Source organism: Protopterus annectens, chromosome 13.part0, assembly GCF_019279795.1.
Source record: "Protopterus annectens isolate FY-2018-M chromosome 13.part0, PAN1.0, whole genome shotgun sequence".
Classification (NCBI taxonomy): domain Eukaryota; kingdom Metazoa; phylum Chordata; order Ceratodontiformes; family Protopteridae; genus Protopterus; species Protopterus annectens.
The window spans coordinates 1,238,900,183-1,238,918,441 of NC_056747.1; the positions used below are offsets into that span (position 1 = coordinate 1,238,900,183).

Here is an 18,259-nt window from a genome sequence, read left to right on the forward strand (position 1 = left end):
GTGATCTTATGGATTAGATCGAAGGTAGAGAATACAAATGTAAAGTATCTGACCCGGTGTTAAGCTGGGAACGAAAGAGGGGTATAAGGTGGGAGAAAAGTAGAGGTCAACCCAAGGGAGGAAAGAAATATACCTAGGAACAGTATTATTTTAAAACTTCTATAAGGTTATTCCAATATTTCTGAAAATAATTTATTTTCTTTTTGCTAGTAGTCTTCAGTTTGATTGCCAATACATATTGAACAGTCATCGATTGGACATCTTTCCAAGACATTTTGGATCTGTCTAACCAATTTAATGTAATGTAGGTTTTAAGTAACGCACAGAGTGTAACTCGCTTCTTAAAGATACAGCACATATCACTTGCACTCCGATCTACATCCTCCCTATTTGAGGATTAGATCATACGATGCAATAAGTTATTGGCATCCAGCAGTCATAGGTAATTCTTTGTTGTGCATTATACAATGCTAAATACACAGATTTTATATACATACATATATATATATATATATATATATATATATATATATATATATATATATATACATATATGTATGTGTGTATATATACACACACACACACATATATACACATATACACACACACACACACACACACACAATCAAGTCTCATCAGGTCCACGTTGCTGCGTATTTCACACTAGGCTTTAATATTCATCCATATCATGTGATATAAAATGGTGAATGAGATTTAGCAACTGGAACGGTCTCTGCAGAATGTTTGCTCTGTGGAATGTTCTGATCATTTTCTGGAATGGAGTCAGAATTTTGAACGCATTCTGGTACAGGAACAGTGTCTGAGTCACTCATATTTGAAGTCTGCAACACAGAAACAATGTTGTGATGGTGATGGTGATTCTGGTACAGGAAGAAGATGTCTACAATTCCTCCTACATTTCACACCTTCGGAGTCTACCAAGTAAGATCTAGATTCAGCACACATGCCTGTAATCTGGCCTATTTGATAAAAACGTTTTGTTGTCTGGATTCTTACCACCTTCTCCTTCCCTCAACAGACTAAGTAATATACTCGATCGGTCGTAACTAGATTTCTGCATAGTAGGCTTCTTAAACCACTGAGCCTTGACAGTTTTACTGTTCTTAGGTTTAGGCTTCAACAGACTGGAATTAATGGGTAGCGTAGTTCTAGATTGCTGGAAGGTAGTCTTTAAGCAGGTGATGCAAGAATATAGTCACAGTGTACATTCCTGAGATTAAGTAAATTCAAGAACACATCAGTATTACCACGCTTTAACTATTCAAGTAATTGCTTTGCACACTGTACTGCATGTTCAGCTAGACCATTGGACTGAAGATATTCAGGACAACTAGTGACATATACAAAGTCCCACTCTTTTGCAAATTTCTGAAACAACTGGCTAGTAAATTGAGTACCATTGTCAGAAAGAACTTTGTGTGGACTACCATGAACTTAGAAATGGCATTTCAGCTTAGTAATAACAGTAGTGGAAGTTAGGTTAGGTAGCTCAATCTCAGACCAATTTAAATGACAGTCTACAAAAACCAAATAGTGTTGATTGTTCCACTCAAAGATATCAACTGCAATGCTCGACCAATGTAGTTCAGGAATAGGACTTAGCTGAAGTGGTTCTCTTTGCAAATGTGGTCTAGTACTACTGCATATTGTACAAAAGGAAAGTACTTTATCAATGTATTTTGGTAAGGAAGTCCAAAACACTCTCTGGCTCTTCTCTTAGTGGATGTTGATCCCGGGTGACCACAAGGCAAAATCTGGATATACTCTTGTTGTAAGGAAGCAGGAACAACAACTTTAGGACCTTTGAAAATAATGCCATCTTCTGTCAACAATTCATCTCTGTAAGGAAAGTAGGTTTGGACTTCAGGTGGTATACTAGATTGCTTTGATGGCCATCCAACATGAATGCAGTGATTGAGCTTCTGCAAAATTGGATCAGTCTGAGTGTGATCTCTTAGCTCATTACATTTAGTGGTGGAAAAATTACACACTGACATCACATCAAAGTCATAATTCTCTGCTCCAAACTGTTCCGTGGTATTTCTGAGTAATCTGGATAAGGTACAAGCTATATAAAGCAATTTTCCTTTTGTGTAGACCATTTTGAAACTGCACTTTTGCAATATGAACATCATTCTCTGTAATCTCGCTGGAGTGGAAAGCAAAGGCTTATTTAGAATAGTAACATCAGCTTGGTGGTCAGTTTCAATCTGAATAGCTCGACCATAAATATAATCATGAAACTTTGAACATGCAAATACTATTACCAAAAGCTCTTGCTCAATCTGAGCATACCACATCTCAGTTTGGGTAAGCGTTCTAGATGCATAAACTACTGGTCCGCCCTTGAAGTATGACTGCACCAAGACCAAATTTTGAAGCATCACAAAAAATAGGAACTGATTTGTTCACTTCACAGTATCTTAATGTAGGTGGGGTGGCAATTTTCTGCTTAAGGTCTTCAAATGCCTCTGGTGCTGCTCCAACTATGACCATGCACCATGTGTGAGTGTTAGCTTTCTTTAAGCTGCTGTCAGCTCACTGAAGTCTGGTATAAACTTTTCTAAGTAGCTGACCATGCCTAGAAAATGTTGCAGAGCTTATACATTATCTGGTGCTGACATTTCAAGAATAACTGTTTGATTTGTTGGGTCTGGTCTCAAACCTGTACTTGTGAACAAATGACTAACGTAGGTAACTTCTGGAAGTCTGACTTTACACTTCAGAGGATTCAGTTTCATGTTTACTTCACATGCTCTATCTAGAACTTTCTCTAGGTTTTTGTCATGCTCTGCTTCACCATTGCTTCCTACCAATAAATCTACTATTATGACACAAGGATAACCCAAAAAAATTTGCTCCATTGATGCTGAAAGACTTCACTTGCAGAATTTATTCCAAATAGTGTCCTTAGGAATCTGTATCTTCCAGATGGAGTACAAAAAGTAGTTAGAAATGAAGATTTGCGATCAAGCATCACTTGCCAAAACAAACTCTTTGCATCCAAGACCGAGAAAACAGTGGCATTCGGTATTAGAGCTGCAACTTCTACAACTGTGTGCATCGGATGATACGGTCTCTTCAATGCTTTGTTCAGATCTCTTGGGTCAATACATATTTTGATTTCGTCTGAGCCTTTTTTGTGAGCGGCTACCATGGACGATACCCATTCAGTTGGTTCTGTGACTGTACAAATCACACCTTGCTGCACCATTTGGTCCAAATGAGCTTTAACTGTATCCTGCATTGGAACTCTTCTTGCTGATCTGACTGCTGGAGTGATCTCTGGGTCTAACTTCATGGGATATACAACTGAAAGTTTGCCTAACTTGTCATTGAAAACATCAGCATATTCTGAGAAAATGGCTTCTGAAAAATTAGAACTTGGAAATGCATTTACATCATGAACTTCTTTAGCAAAAGAAAGCAGATTCATTCTCAGATTATCTTTGAGACCCAGTAAAGACTGCACTGGTCTCCTGACTATGTAGAATAAGAAGTTGTAACAGTTCTGGGCTAAGTAACATGAAAGCATCAGTGAAACTTTGGTTTGAATTTCTTTGCCCCCACAAGCAACACGTCTCGCACTACTGGCTACATTGAGTTGTTCATTAGTTCTCACCTTAGCAAATGTGTCTGCTGATGTAACATTACACTTTGAACCAGTATCTACTTTGAGCTCTGTGGAGTTTCCATTAATCCAGACAGTACAAAATACTTCACTCCTTGCTAATAAATTCACTGCATCAACTCTTTCATCAAGCACAGATACACCCTCCACATAGTAAGCTGACTGCTTCGACTCTACTTGATCAACTTGCTTTTTTGTGTGACCTTTCTTTACAACTGTATGAGGCTTACTCAATTTACAAAACTTTTGGAAGTGGTTCCATTTTTTACACTTATGACATTGCTGACCAAATGCTAAACACTTCTCTCTCCTAGACTCATGACTTGCAGCACAATTGCGAAAGTTAACAATAAGTTAGACTTGGGTTTTGCTGATTCATGCTTGTATTGCACTCAGCTGGAACTTGCTCCCTTTTTAGAATTTGCTGTAAAGCTGCGAGTCTTCCTTGGAAACCCTGTAGATGCCATGTACTTGGGCCTGCTTTTGCTTGCCACCTGTTATATTCTGTCTACATTTGCTCTAGAGCCTTCTGAAACCATGCCCTTGTCACTGGCAAGCATACTTATAGGTTTTTCTGTGACCTCATGGATTTGACAAATCTCTATGGCTTTGCTCAACTTTAAATCACAGTCACGATGTAAAATCTTTCTCACGGCAGCACTATTAATACCACACACAAGCCTGTCCTTTATCAGCTCATCTTTAAAGTCACCAAACCGACACGCATCTTAGCTCTGTTTCTCAGGTCAGTTATATAAGATGCAAATGTTTCCCCTGGTTTCTGATCTCTCGTTTAAAACAAATGCCTCTCCAGTGTAATATCTGTCTGGGGGTTACACATTTTTCTAAGCTTGCGCTTCAAACATTCGGGGTCTTCCCTTGATTTAGCTTGCACAATGATATGACGTTTTTCACCTTCTCCCTCATATACTGCAGGTGTGTACATAAATGAACGCTGCCTTTCTATGGCCTCTGACCCAGCTAGGTTTAGCAAAATGAATGATCTGCTACGTGCATCTCTATGTGCATAAGCTGCTTGTATAAAAATATTGTACTCTTGCTCAAATATTCTGCAATATTCTGATCAAATACAAGTGGTAGGGGCTTTTCGAACTCAGTCTGCCATATTAACACATACCAGTGACGGGTTTTGCAAATAACCACAAACATACACACACGCACATATGCCAGAAACCTATGCCAGTATTCTAACTTTATCCAATGCTTTCGTCCTTTTGAATTTGTACCTTTTTGGGTTTTTCAAAATAATGCTAAAAGACCAACTCATCCTACCACTGAATAACTGGACTTTGCAAAATAAACTTCTCGGGCACTTAATATCTTTGAAAGGCTAAAATGCTGAAGTCATTTATCATTTTAAGAAACATCTCAATCAACTCTACGATCTGACTGAATAACTCTCAGGCACTGTAACACTCTTCTAATGGCATCTTTTGCAAGAAATCACCTCTTATCAGTGTAAGAAACATATCTAATAACTGCACAATGCGAATACCTTTTCGAAGTAATTGCACTATGCGAATAACTGCATACAGCACACTGAAATGTCCCCAAAATGGCGGTACCTTGCTAGATAATTCTCTACAGTGCAAGGAACACACAGTACTGGCAGCAGTTTGCAAAAAGACACACCCAGCGCAAGTAACTTTTCAAAATGGCTATACTTTGACCATATTTCATGAAACAGTTGCTCCTTGCACACAATAAACTTTTCAAATACATGCAGAGTAATAAGCAAACACTGTAAACACTTTCACATACTTTGAGATACTTCAAATAACTTTAGTTATGCCCTTGATACAATACAAAGTTGTAGTTATGCCAAAACATAGCACTTTGCCAACACACAGGCAGTCGCCTTCCTTTATTTCTGCTTAATGTGCCCTTTTTTGCCCTTATTATATTCATTTTGCTGATTTAAGCCCTTTGCATGCCCAATGTACTTTTCTTGTACTTGTTTTACTCTAAACATGCCCAGTTTTGCTTGAAACACTCATTTTGCTTTACACACACTCGTTTTATCTTTAAACATGATCATTTAGCTTTACTCTTAATCGCTCCATCAAATAAGTTTACTTTAAACATTTCCCTTTAGTTAAACTTTTCGTGCTTCTTCTTGCTTAATATTGCAGCTTGTGCCCTTGTAATGCCCCTTTTTGTCTGTTCTATCAAGTAAACAATTTGTGCTACTTCTCATTACCTTTGATTCTTTTCTGCGATGTTTGTGCTCTTTTCTCTCAGTTTTACCTTCACTCTTACCTTTGCACCTCATGGCTCTGGATTTTATTCTCTTCCATCCCAGTTCTGACACCATACTGCTCTCCCATTCTGGATACAATAGAAGAGTCTTCATGGGTTCTGTTCAAGCAGCTTTATTTTATACAAACACATAATTAATTAAGGTGACTTTAACTTGTACACAAACCAAACAACTGCATTCATGCATGCTATCACTGTGACTGCTCTTACAAAATGGCCCAAGGGAGTGCAAATGTCTGGGATTTTATATGTGCACGTAAAGCCTTGACACACTTCTTAAAGATACAGTGCACATCACTTACACTGCGATCTACACCTTCCATCTATGATTGTTATACATATGCTGTAGGCTTCAGAGGAGTATATAGTGTATAGTTCCTTGTGCCACTGCTCTTTAGGGGGATAAGAAAGAGACAGCAATTATCTCTACAGCATTCTATCTCAAGGACAAAAGAGAAACCTAGACTTCCATTGTTTCTTTCCTGTCACACCATGGACAACCTATGGCTCAGAGTCATAATGCTGATCTTTTGATTCAAATTATTACATAGGCTAAAGAACACAGCTCTAATTCAGGAAAGACAAGTCTAATGTCAGCAGTCTCTTACATGCACACACGACTGCAAGAAAAAGGAGCAAATGCTAGAGATGTAATAAAGCATTCATCCACCCTTGCTCTACTGACCCATTCACTCCGTCATTCTTGGGAGTGACATCCTGCCATATCATTAGTGACATGTGCATTGTCTTTGTGCTATTCTGCAGAGTACTTGTACATGCACTTTTCTCTCAGTTTTACCTTCACTGTTATCTTTGCACCTCATGGCTCTGGATTTTATTCGCTTCCATCCCAGTTCTGACACCATGTTGCTCTCCCATTCTGGATACAATGGAAGAATAGAGAATACATACTTAGCTGACCTGTCTCACTGATGCTGCCCCTCTAAAAAGTGACCGATAATAACGAAAGCATACTGCAGTTTGGCAAGGATTTTTTTTATTTATGCAAGGAAATGTAATTTGGATGCGGAATACATTTTGTCAGACTGGCAGCAGAGTAAGCAAGGATGGTTCATGCACACCATATATATAATCCAGTGTATGTAACCATCAATAGCATATGACTCCAAAGTCCTTGCTGCAGAAAGAAGCAGAGTGCATACTAGCAATAATGCCGAATAGGATGGGCACTAGAGGGAAGTAATATTCCAGTTAGGGGTGCTTTGAGGCTGGATGCCACAAATTAGGCTTCCCCACTTCTGTAAGTTCCATCATTTCCCTGTAACTTTTATCCTGCTGGATATGATTGTACTTAGAAAAATACAAGTATTGAACAGTGTGTACTGAGACATACAGGCGGTCACTTACACATATACACACAAACAGATACACAGGCAATGGAATTGGCATCATTCACAAACTTGGTTCCATACAGGCATGATCACAGACGCATGCACATAATTAGCTGTGTGAAGCTCATATGTCCAGTGGTGATCTAAAGAATGAGTTTATGCAACCAATAATTGCAGTTAATGCCTCTGCATTGTATTTCATATTGCTGTTGTCAGATGTAGTGCAAACTCACACACACAGACACGCATGCTTGTAACTACTGTTGCTGCAGCTACTTTTCTTCCATCATCTTGCTTATTAAACACAGTGGTTTAGCCATTTACCAAGGGTAATCAATATGGCAACCTTCTTTTGTCCCCTCCCACTGAATAAGTGCTTCATGGTTTACATTTCTGAGAAGCCATGGGCTTATATTTATCAGGCTCTCCTCATACATTAATACACTGAAGGAGAATGTTCGCTCTCCAACATGGTTTTCTTTCATGTTGTGCTCATTTTCTAAGTGATAGTGTCACCCTCCAATCTCCACTACAAGCTCCAAAGATACAGCAACTGCACCCTTTTGCCCCTGTGATAGGGCATCACGTGCTGGCTATTCACTCTTTACTGACCTGGCTCCTATATTGCCCAGATATGTTACTTGAACTTAGGACCCCTTGGTCAGAGTCAGGGCTGCACTGGTCTGTGCCATAGAGATAGCGTATTCTTTTATTTTTTCATAAATAAACTGTACTAAACTCCTCTGCTCCAAATTTGCTCTATCTTTACCACCATTCAACTTTGTCTGTGCCTTCTCTAACAGCATCAATCACATTTTGAAGCCCACTGCCATTTCAAGACTGTACTGCAAGTCACACGTTTTAAGGCATTCCCCTGTATGGGGACTTCTCTTCAGGTGAATAAAGCATTAAATGCTACACACAGTTGACACTGCTTAATAAGCTATTTATGAACTCTCTGGAAACCAGAACACAAAAAAAATCCAAAAAAGCTCATTTTCCACTTATATCAGAACGTAGGTAAGCGCTTTCATCCCAAATTAAATTTTTACATGAATTTCATCAGAAAAACCAAGAAATCACAGTCACATCTGTAAATACTCCTAAAAAGTTAACATCACTTCCTGTAATGTGTTTAAAGTGATAAATCATCAAAAAAGCATTTTATAAAATTACATTCATAAGAGCAGCAAATCCTGAATCTGTTTGTAAAAAGTTCAGTCTTTCGATTTCAACAAGAGTACAAATCATTTTAAAATGTCTTGATAAATAAATATATGTTTTGACAAATACAAAGACATATAGAAAGACATTTTTACCTAAAACATAGAATATAGCACCCAAGCCAAGGCTCTAACCCAGAACCTTTGATTTAAGAAGCTAACGCTCTACCAAGTGAGTCACTTATCTACATAGTGTTTTTAGTTTTAAAAGACTGGTAATAGATAAACATTCATTTAAGCCAGGCCAACGGGTGGAATCTAGATGTATTTTCCAACACAATTCAGCTTTCTCTAATAAATATTGCCATGCACCTCCCCTACAAGAAGAAGTAATGTCAAGAATAATAAACTTAAATTTGTGCCCAGGATGTTGTATAATGTGTTTAGCAAGAGCGTTGGTGTCACAATTATCCCTGATATTCCTGAGATGTTCCCCTATCCTATTCTTGAGTTTACGCTCGGTTTTACCGATGTAAAAACAAGGACATAATTCACATAAGGCACCATAAACAACTCTCTCTGTGTAACAGCTATAGCTGTTCTTGATTTGAATTGTCATCCCTTTTATAATTACGTCTTTCAATTCTAGTATACAAGGGCAAAACTTACAAGAACAGCATTTATATGGCCATTTTTGTGGGGTTTCCTTTTATGTTCAAGTAAGGTTTTGATGCTGTTCCCTTTATGAAATACACAAGTAGGTCTATCCCCCAAAATTGCTCTGACATCTGTTTCCCCTGTCAGAAGTGCCCAATTTTTCTCCAAGATGTTTTTTATCTCATAGGCATCAATAGAAAAAGTTGTAATAAAACTTGTTCTATACCTATTGGTTTGTTCAGTTAATGTTCCAAAAGTGGAGCCTAAATTCTATAAAGATTCACCACTGCCAGTGTTTGATGATAAAAATGTCTTTCTATATGTCTTTGTATTTGTCAAGATATATATTTGCTTATCAAGACATTTTAAAATGATTTATACTGTTGTTGAAATCGAAAGACTGAACTTTTTACAAAAAGATTCAGGATTCTGCTGGTCTTATGAATGTAATTTTATAAAATGCTTTTTTGATGATTTATCACTTTAAACATGCTACAGGAACTGATGTTATGTTTTAGGAGAATTTATAGATGTGACTGATTTCTTGGTTTGTCTGATGAAGTTCCTGTAAAAATTGAATTTGGGATGAAAGCGCTTACCTACATTGTGATATAAGTGGAAAATAAAAGTGGCTTGTGTTCTATATCTGGAGGGAGCTTTTTTGGATGTTTTTTATGGTTTGGACTGCATTTCTTGGTTTATCAGTTTTCTTCAGCTCACTGGATATTCTTTATACCACTGGACACTCTACAACCTGTATTTCGGGTCGGAACCCTTTTAGTTGCCATCCCAGCTTGGGCTTGTTAAAGAAAAAAATTGAGATTGTCGGTAATTACATATGGAGAACGTCGATGGAGTATCACAGTCACCTTCCTCGCCTGGCGACCTTATGTTTTGATTTAGCAGTTAATGGAGAGAATGGACCACTTGGAAAGGTCAACCTCATCACAAATAGCTGTTCATTCTATACCAAGCACCCTGGACACATCGGAAATAGCCGAGCATGTCGCCCGCTTAGAAACAGCCAGCCTAAACCAGACTTCTACCCGGAGAATCATGCAGCAAACTGGTGCACAGGTTAGAGGTACATACATCACTTTAAATGGTAATGCACTTCATGGTAGTACTGCTAACAATTCATTGTTTGGTTCAAATACCTCTTTAAAAGACTGGTTAAACAACAAATATGCCCTTAATCAGCAGATTAGGTTGAGTGAAATGAACCACTCACTTAACTACAACCTGAGTGAATTTGACCACATTTTGGTAAAGAGTAAAAAGCTCCAGATGGACAACAGCTACTTCAATGAGTGTATTAATGAGAGAATAGTACCAAAGGGGTTACGCATGTGGCGTTACCCCACAGGCCTTGTTGCTAATTCACCTTTCCATAAACTCTTGATCAGGCTGTTTGACCATTTTGGTCTAGAGTACATGGAAATGGTTGTTAAACACAACAAGGCCCAAACAGAATGGCTGGAACAGGAAGGTAAGTTGCTGGAAAATAAAATCACACAAGATTCTTTGTTTCCACAAATAGATTTGAATATACACGTATTTTCCGATCCACAGAAGAACAGATGGACATTATTACAAAAAAAGATTCTTAGGGATGAGAAAGATTATAACATCAATAATGCATATCCCCCTCCTCCCCCTTCCCAAGAATGGACTTATAATACTAGACAAGTTCATGCTCAAGAATCTGAATACAATACTGATTGCCAAGAACCACTGGACAACAACCTGGATGACTCTTTTTTTAGGGGAGGGGGACTTTCCTACTCTGAGGAGATCAGAGTGGATCAGGAACCAATGCAACCAGAGTGGTTCCAATTATGGGAGACAACAGACTTTCAACCATCGACAGGAGACCAACAGATCGAACAGGGGTTCATAGGTTCATAAGCTGGTACTAGGCTACTGGCCCTAGGGCCTATACAAGCCTAGCCGTAACAATTCCCTGGTTATTTCTTTCCCTGGTTATTTCTTCCCACAATATTTACTTTCTTGGACCCCTATCTAGCAAGGCGACTGATGTGATCTCCGGGGGTGAATTTCTTATCTCCCATCCAATCGTCAAGGTTCCTTTCGAAGACGGCCAAAAAAGTGCTCTGCTTGACATGTATGGGCAGCCTCTTTCAGAGTCTGGGGAGTCTCTGGGTCAGGAACCTCTCCCTCCAGCAGGTTTTGTTCATTGTGATGACAAGGTTTAGATCCCTAGAACATGCGACTCTGAGGGATTGGGATTTCTTTAAGTGTAGCATGTCCAACAGCTCTGGGTTTGACATGGCCTTGTATGTTAAGCAGAGATCGCCTCTGGGTCACTACAGGGGATCATGGAGAGGGAATCGAGGGAGAAACTAAACTTAGTGACTATAAACTCTGATGACTTCAACAACACGTGTTAGAATGGACAATGGTGTGTTATTACCATCCCTTGTTATTCACTTAAATGAAGAAAAGGACTAAGGTATATAATTTTACCAGTTTTGACATCAGTGTACATTTATGTAACTTATTAGCGAAAGGTTTCACTTTTACACCAAATAAATCTGTCAATCTGGTAAATACACTTTTGGACTTAAAACAATACACTAGGAAATTGAACTTAAATTTATTTCAAGGAAACCAAACTGTTATTCACCCCCTTAAAATTTCTAGTACTTACAACCCCCCATTGCACCCACTGTAGACATTTTTGAACGGGTGTGTGAATTAGACATTAGAACACATTGTGAGAGAATTAAAACAACCACCAATAAAGAAGAATATATGCCCTGACGAACTTGTAGAACTTGAATTCCTGACTTCCAACACTAATGTAAGGGTGATGAAACCAGATAAAGGGGGAGGGGTGGTCCTTATGTGGAAAAATGATCACATTAGAAAAATGGAAGAGATTCTGGAGACCCCCACATATGCCCACAGTTCAATAAATGAACTACATGGGGCTTACAGACAAATCAGGGGATATTTACAAGATCTTTTTATAGACGGAATGTTGACCGTTGAAGAATTCCAGTTTCTTTCTATTGATCATCCTATTACTCCCACCATCTATGGAATACCAAAGATACATAAGGACATACGCCAACCCCTTTATGCCCCAATGTAGACGCCAGAGGGTCCATCACCCAACCACTAGCAAAGTTCTTAGATTTCGAGGTTAAGGACTTATTAAAAACTGAACCTTTACTGTGTAAAGATTCTTGGGATTTTTTGAAAAAAATAAATACTGCCACCTTTAACAATTCCTTCACTTTCATAACTGTGGATGTAAAGGATCTTTACACTGTTATTCCCCATGAGACAGGAATCCAATGGTTTTGTGACTATCTGGGAGACATAAATATACCACAGGATAGAATTAATGTGTTAGAACAGTTACTCAAGATGGTATTAAAGAACAACTTTATTGTGTTTGAAAAACAATTGTATGTCCAGAAAGGAGGAGTAGTGATGGGGGCAGCATGCAGAGGCATGTATGCCAACATTGTTATGCTGGAATGGGAGAAAAAATTTCTAATTACATCCCAGTTTTTCCCATTCTGCCATCTGCATACCTGCTTTTTGGGCGACATTTTTATTTTATGGGACAGACCAAAAGAACTAATAGGCCCTTTCCTTGATTACATCAATAATTCAACAACTTTTTTGAAATTCACACACAATTTAGGTGAGACTGAAACCACTTACTTGGACATTTTACTTAGAAAAGATGTCCAAAATAACAGATTTGTGTCTGAAATATATCGTAAAGTGACCTATTCTAATGATTTTTTGCACTTTACAAGTTGTCACCCCTATATTCATAAAAGATGGGTTTTTAAAGGACAATTTGTAACAGCTGCTCGAATGGTCACTTTACAAGATTCTTTTCTGAATGAATGCAAAAAACTGAGTGGTATGTTTATCAGTAGGGGATAACCCGATTCAATGGTAGCAAACATAATGAAAGAGGTCATTTCTAAAAGGGAGAGTGGTCATTTTCTCCATCTCTTAAATACAGGTGAAAATGCAGGGGACAATACCCCCTCAACCACTGGCAGTGGTGAATCTTTGGAAAATTTAGGCTCCACCTTTGGAAAATTAACTGAACAAAACAATAGGTATAGAACAAGTTTTATTAGAACTTTTTCTATTGATGCCTATGAGATAAAACACATCTTGGAGAAAAACTGGGCACTTCTGACAGGTGAAAGAGACGTCAGAGCAATTTTGGGGGATAGACCTACTTGTGTATTTTGTAAAAGGAACATCAAATCCTTACTTGAACATCAAAGGAAACCCCACAAAAATGGCCATATGTATAAACGCGGGTCTTGTAAGTTTTGCCCTTGTATATTAGAAGTGAAAGAAATAATTATAAAAGGAATGAGAATTCAAATCAAGAACAGATTTAGCTGTTACACAGAGAGAGTTGTTTACTCAAGAACAGGATAGGGGAACATCTCAGGAATATCAGGGACTTTTTATAAACAGATTCAAGATTCTGCTGGTCTTATCAATGTAATTTTATAAAATGCTTTTTTGATGATTTATCACTTTAAACATGTTACAGGAAGTGATGATATGTTTTAGGAGTATTTATAGATGTGACTGTGACTTCTTGGTTTGTCTGATGAAGTTCCTGTAAAAATTGAATTTGGGATGAAAGCGCTTACCTACGTTGTGATATAAGTGGAAAATAAAAGTGGTTTGTGTTTTATATCCGGAGTGAGCTTTTTTGGATGATTTTTCGTGGTTTGGACTGCATTTCTTGGAAATCAGAACAGTCTCTGTCTGTGGCTCAGACTGGAAACATAACCTTAGCAGATGGCCGTGAAAAAAGTCAGACATTCTCTTCCAAGCTCTTCTCAGCATTTCAGCAGCAGATGATGGGTATTGTGTTCTCCATCACTACCCCTTGATACATGCCAATTGCTGTTGCTGCATACGGATTTCTCTGGATAATTCAGCCATGCAAAGCCAGCAGCCATGGGACTAGATCTGCAAAAAGTCACAAACTCTACTCAAACCACAGCCATCTTTGGGAAAAGGCAGGTCCAGTTCCAAAAATACATAACTGCAGTCAAAAACAGAATTTTATACTTCTCCACATTCTCAGTCCTGTGAAGTTCTGCTCTAGCCTTTTTTTTTCATTGACTTTTTTAATGTTGCAGTACAGGAGATTAATAGCAAACAATGTCTTCCATAAGAGGGAAAACAAAAGTCAGAATGCATTAAGAGACCTTTGCACTTACTGTTTTTTCTCAGCGCTGCAGTTTTGGTAAGAAGTGATGTGCTTCCTTTGGAATCATCACAGGTCTGAGCAGGAAGGTTACATTTTGTTCCCTGTGGACAGCAGTGTTCATGGTCTTCACAGCAAACAGCCTGGAAAAACAGATGGCAGAGGATGGTTAACTGAAGCTTATTTATTAAGTCAACAGAACAGAAGATGGCCACCATACTTTTATCATCCACTATGTATAGGAACCCACAGATAGAAGTGGAAAGTAAATTGCTTGGTATAAACTGTACTTACAATATAAAAAATGTGAATATCAAATGCCAAACGCATAAAATAAACTGACAACACAAATCATGCAGACAGTAAAGCATGCAAAGTAAAGTTTTAGCCCATCAGTGAAACCGAAGTTATAAATAGTAGTTCATAAAAAGCCCACATTCAAAACACAGAGCAGGGCATTTTCAGAACAACTTTGAAAGGGAGGTATACAAGTACTATGCAGAATAGCACAAGCCACTGGCTACTCGACAGGATAAAACAAGAGAGTGTCCAGTAAAGGTTCTGCTGATTAAAACTGGGTTTACACCAGGGTTGCCAGATTTCCGACTGGCCAGGTAGGGACACAAAAAAAAAGGTCTTCCACAATGGTGCCCCCACACAACACCCAGTGCCCCCATTTCCACAATAAGTGAAGGAAAAAAAAAAAAGTCTTTCACGCTAAATGAAGACAAGAAAAAAAAGGTCCATCTTTAAACACAGAGCTTCCTTGTGTTTAATCCGGAACTGCCTGATGGTCTGCATTAAACACAAGTAGCTTATTTATTTATTATTCATTTTATTTTAAAATTGTTAACTGGGTTAGTCTGGCTGAGCTTTTGGCTCATTTTCAGCAGAGACCCGGGGAGAAAAGATCCTCAGGACTAGAAAACAATTTATTAAATTTTTGTAACATTGTAGTAACAATCAGCTATAGGATCTTACAAGCAGAGACCTGGAGAGAAAAAAAGCTCCTCAGGCAATTCAATTATACAGAGTATTAACAATTGGCAGACAAGTATGTGAGTTGTTACAAACAAGATTTTAAACAATTAGCAGAAGAAAATGTGACTAGTTACAATATTATTTAAACTGCTTAGAGCAAAATTAGTTAATAGTTAGGCAGATGCTTATTTAAAGTGGGTAGGATCTAGTTGTATAGGAGTTTGGAAACAAGAAAGGAAAGTAGGAATGGCTAGTACGAGATGTACGGGAGGTAGAGTATAGGAAACAGACTAGACAGGTAGGTTATTTTGAGACTAAGAGTTAAGAATGGTTGGAGATAGAAGAAGGGAAGAGGCAGAAGAGGCAGGGGAACAGTGTTAGAGATACATTAAGAGTGAGATGGTGAAAGGATGGTGGTTTCAGGGTGGTTGGCTACAGTGGCAAGACCACTTTGTTTTTAGGTATTCCCTTGTGGCTAATTTGAAACTTTTGCTATGCTGAAGGGATTTTATTTCCAAGGGGAGTTGGTTCCAGGATGTAGCTGGGTTATAGTTATAGAGAAGGCAGCCTATTTTGGTTTTGGGTTTGTAAATGTCTAATAATTCTTGATTTGAGCTGTGTAGCGTCCTAGCAGGGGAATATTTAGATATGGTAGTGGAGAGGCTGGGGCAGAAGGAGGGTAGATAGAGGATAGAGTGGATGATTTGTAGTTGGTATAGTTGGAGCAGCTGAGGGAATTCCAGCCAGTCTAGTTGCTGTGGTGCTAAGCAGTGGTGTGACTTGTAGGTTTGGTTAGCTGCAAATCTGGTTATCTTATTACAGGTAGTTTCAAGCTTGTAAATAAGTGTAGAATTTAGGTTTGCGAATAAGTGGCAGCTGTACAGGAGTGTTGGGAGTAATAAAGACTGGAAGAGAGTTATTCTGCCAGTGTTAGTTAAGTATTTCTTGCTACGGAAACGGTGTCCAAGTTTCTGATGAGTTCTTTTTACCGAGTTAGTAATATAGAGATCAAACTTAAGCTGATCCTCTACTGTAATACCTAGCAATTTAGTACCACATTCAGCAGAGATGACAGTGTTGTTGCAGGATAAGATGGTAAATGTACTTTTGAATGTGGTGATGTTTTTAGGGAGGAAGAGTAGGAGCTAGTAGCTCCGTGTTTAGCGATTTTTGATAGGCCGGTATACGGGCCAATCAAAAAAAAAAAAAAACGGAGGCTGTTTCATCGGGATTTAAACCGGCAGTGCAGGACTCGGGATCGGGCTGCTGATCCCAGGACAATCCCGCTCAAAAAGGGACATCTGGCAACCCTGGTTTACACACTAGTATCTTGTGAAATGCTATTTGTAAGTAAACAGACTACCCAGGATAGTCTAAAACAATGCAAAAAAACACTCTTCCTTGACAATTTTTACTGAGTTAATAAACAGTTTCATGACAACTGCATTCACTTCAGCCCTGTCTAAATTGAGCCATTATGCTTGCAGTACAAAAAGTAACCAAAAAATAAACAACGTATAGAGTGTCCAAGAGAAGTGATTCAGGTCCCCCTTCAAGCACATTGATGAAGATGGTAAACAAATAAAAGTAAACTTACGTCTGGAATAGGGCAGCAGCCCCAGGCCCCAGAAGCCATTTTACAGCAAGTTGACCCATCTGGACAGCTGGAGGTATCATCACATGGAACATCTTTCGCTGGGAGGGAATAAAACACAAAGTGAAATTTAGTCATTTCAGAAATAAATCTGCACAGCCTTCAATTACAGTTTTATCTTGCATGTAATTGAGACTATATTTAAACCACATCCACTGACCAAGGCTGACATGGACACAGTTAGGTTGGGAACAGTAGGTCATGGAAAGGATAGTGGCAGAGTGGCAGCACTTAAATAATTAGAGGGGTGAAAACTGAGAGACTGGCTGGATGAAATGATAGAAATTGAGCAGCAGTTAAATTATTGGTGGGACTGGAACTGCAGTCATGGATGGAAAGTACAGAGAATATTCCAGTTAGGTTTAAAAAAAAAGTTTAACCTGTGTGAGTGATAAGCTGTTTTACATCTAAGGAAAGAAGGTAGTGACATATTTAGAGAAGGTAAGCTATGTATTGTTTTTTGTTTAATGATTTGTTTGACAACTGAGTTCTGGAATACAAGCTATGCCTGACATCTGGTGAAAAATGAACCACATAATCCAGGGGACTCCTAATGTGCAATACAACCAAAGTGATATCCTCCTGACAAGGAAAATAAGACAATACTGAACAACCTTCTAGGAGTCTTTTTAAAAAATGGTTTGCTCAGAGTCTGTACCTTCTAAGTCAACATTTCTTACAGTTAGCATGTGGCCAACAAAAATGACACATGCAATTCACAGCATAAGACGTGGTTCTACAGGCTCCCAGATTTCATAATATCCCAATTCAGTTATTACTGAGAAACAGTCAAACTACAACAGGTGTCTGCAGAAGAATGACCCATCCCTTATAAATGATGCTACACCACAGATCTGAATGGAAATGGATATGACACTGTGAACCCATTTTGAATACAAAAAAAGGCATCTATCAAGAACTTCCTCAGTTTGATAGGCCTCAAAGCCTTGCAAGTGCTACTTTTTGTCCTAATGCATGATGGTCTCCAGGAATGGCAAGACACACTCACTGCATGTGTTTCAGTGTCACTGACTAAAAAGTACAGCTGTGTAAGTAAACCTACCGTAAAGATTAGTTGTGTAAAATCTTACCAAGATGTTATATCTTACCATAATGTTAGATGTCCTTCTCTTCTCTGTTGAGTATTCTTTACATGAGGGAGTTGTCTGCCAAGCGACCCGACGTAGGCCAGTACACAAAAGTCTTTAGTGCCTAGGGTGCATAGTCGCATGTAGTCTGCTATTGGACATAGGCTATAAAAGTGACATACGCATGCACCATCCTCAG

The 18,259-nt window shown here is 38.5% G+C and overlaps 1 protein-coding gene across 4 annotated transcripts in view; it reads right to left on the reverse strand.

Annotated features, from left to right (window-relative positions):
• GRN (granulin precursor) overlaps positions 1-18,259 on the reverse strand; it is an 891,963-nt gene that overhangs the window by 472,833 nt on the left and 400,871 nt on the right. For all 4 annotated transcript variants that reach the window (XM_044055245.1, XM_044055246.1, XM_044055247.1 and 1 more), the window contains exons 12-13: positions 16,916-17,013; positions 14,351-14,480 (exon numbers count right to left, since the gene is read on the reverse strand). In XM_044055245.1, the coding sequence (XP_043911180.1) occupies positions 14,351-14,480; positions 16,916-17,013 (228 nt within the window). The remainder of the gene's footprint in view (positions 1-14,350; positions 14,481-16,915; positions 17,014-18,259) is intronic.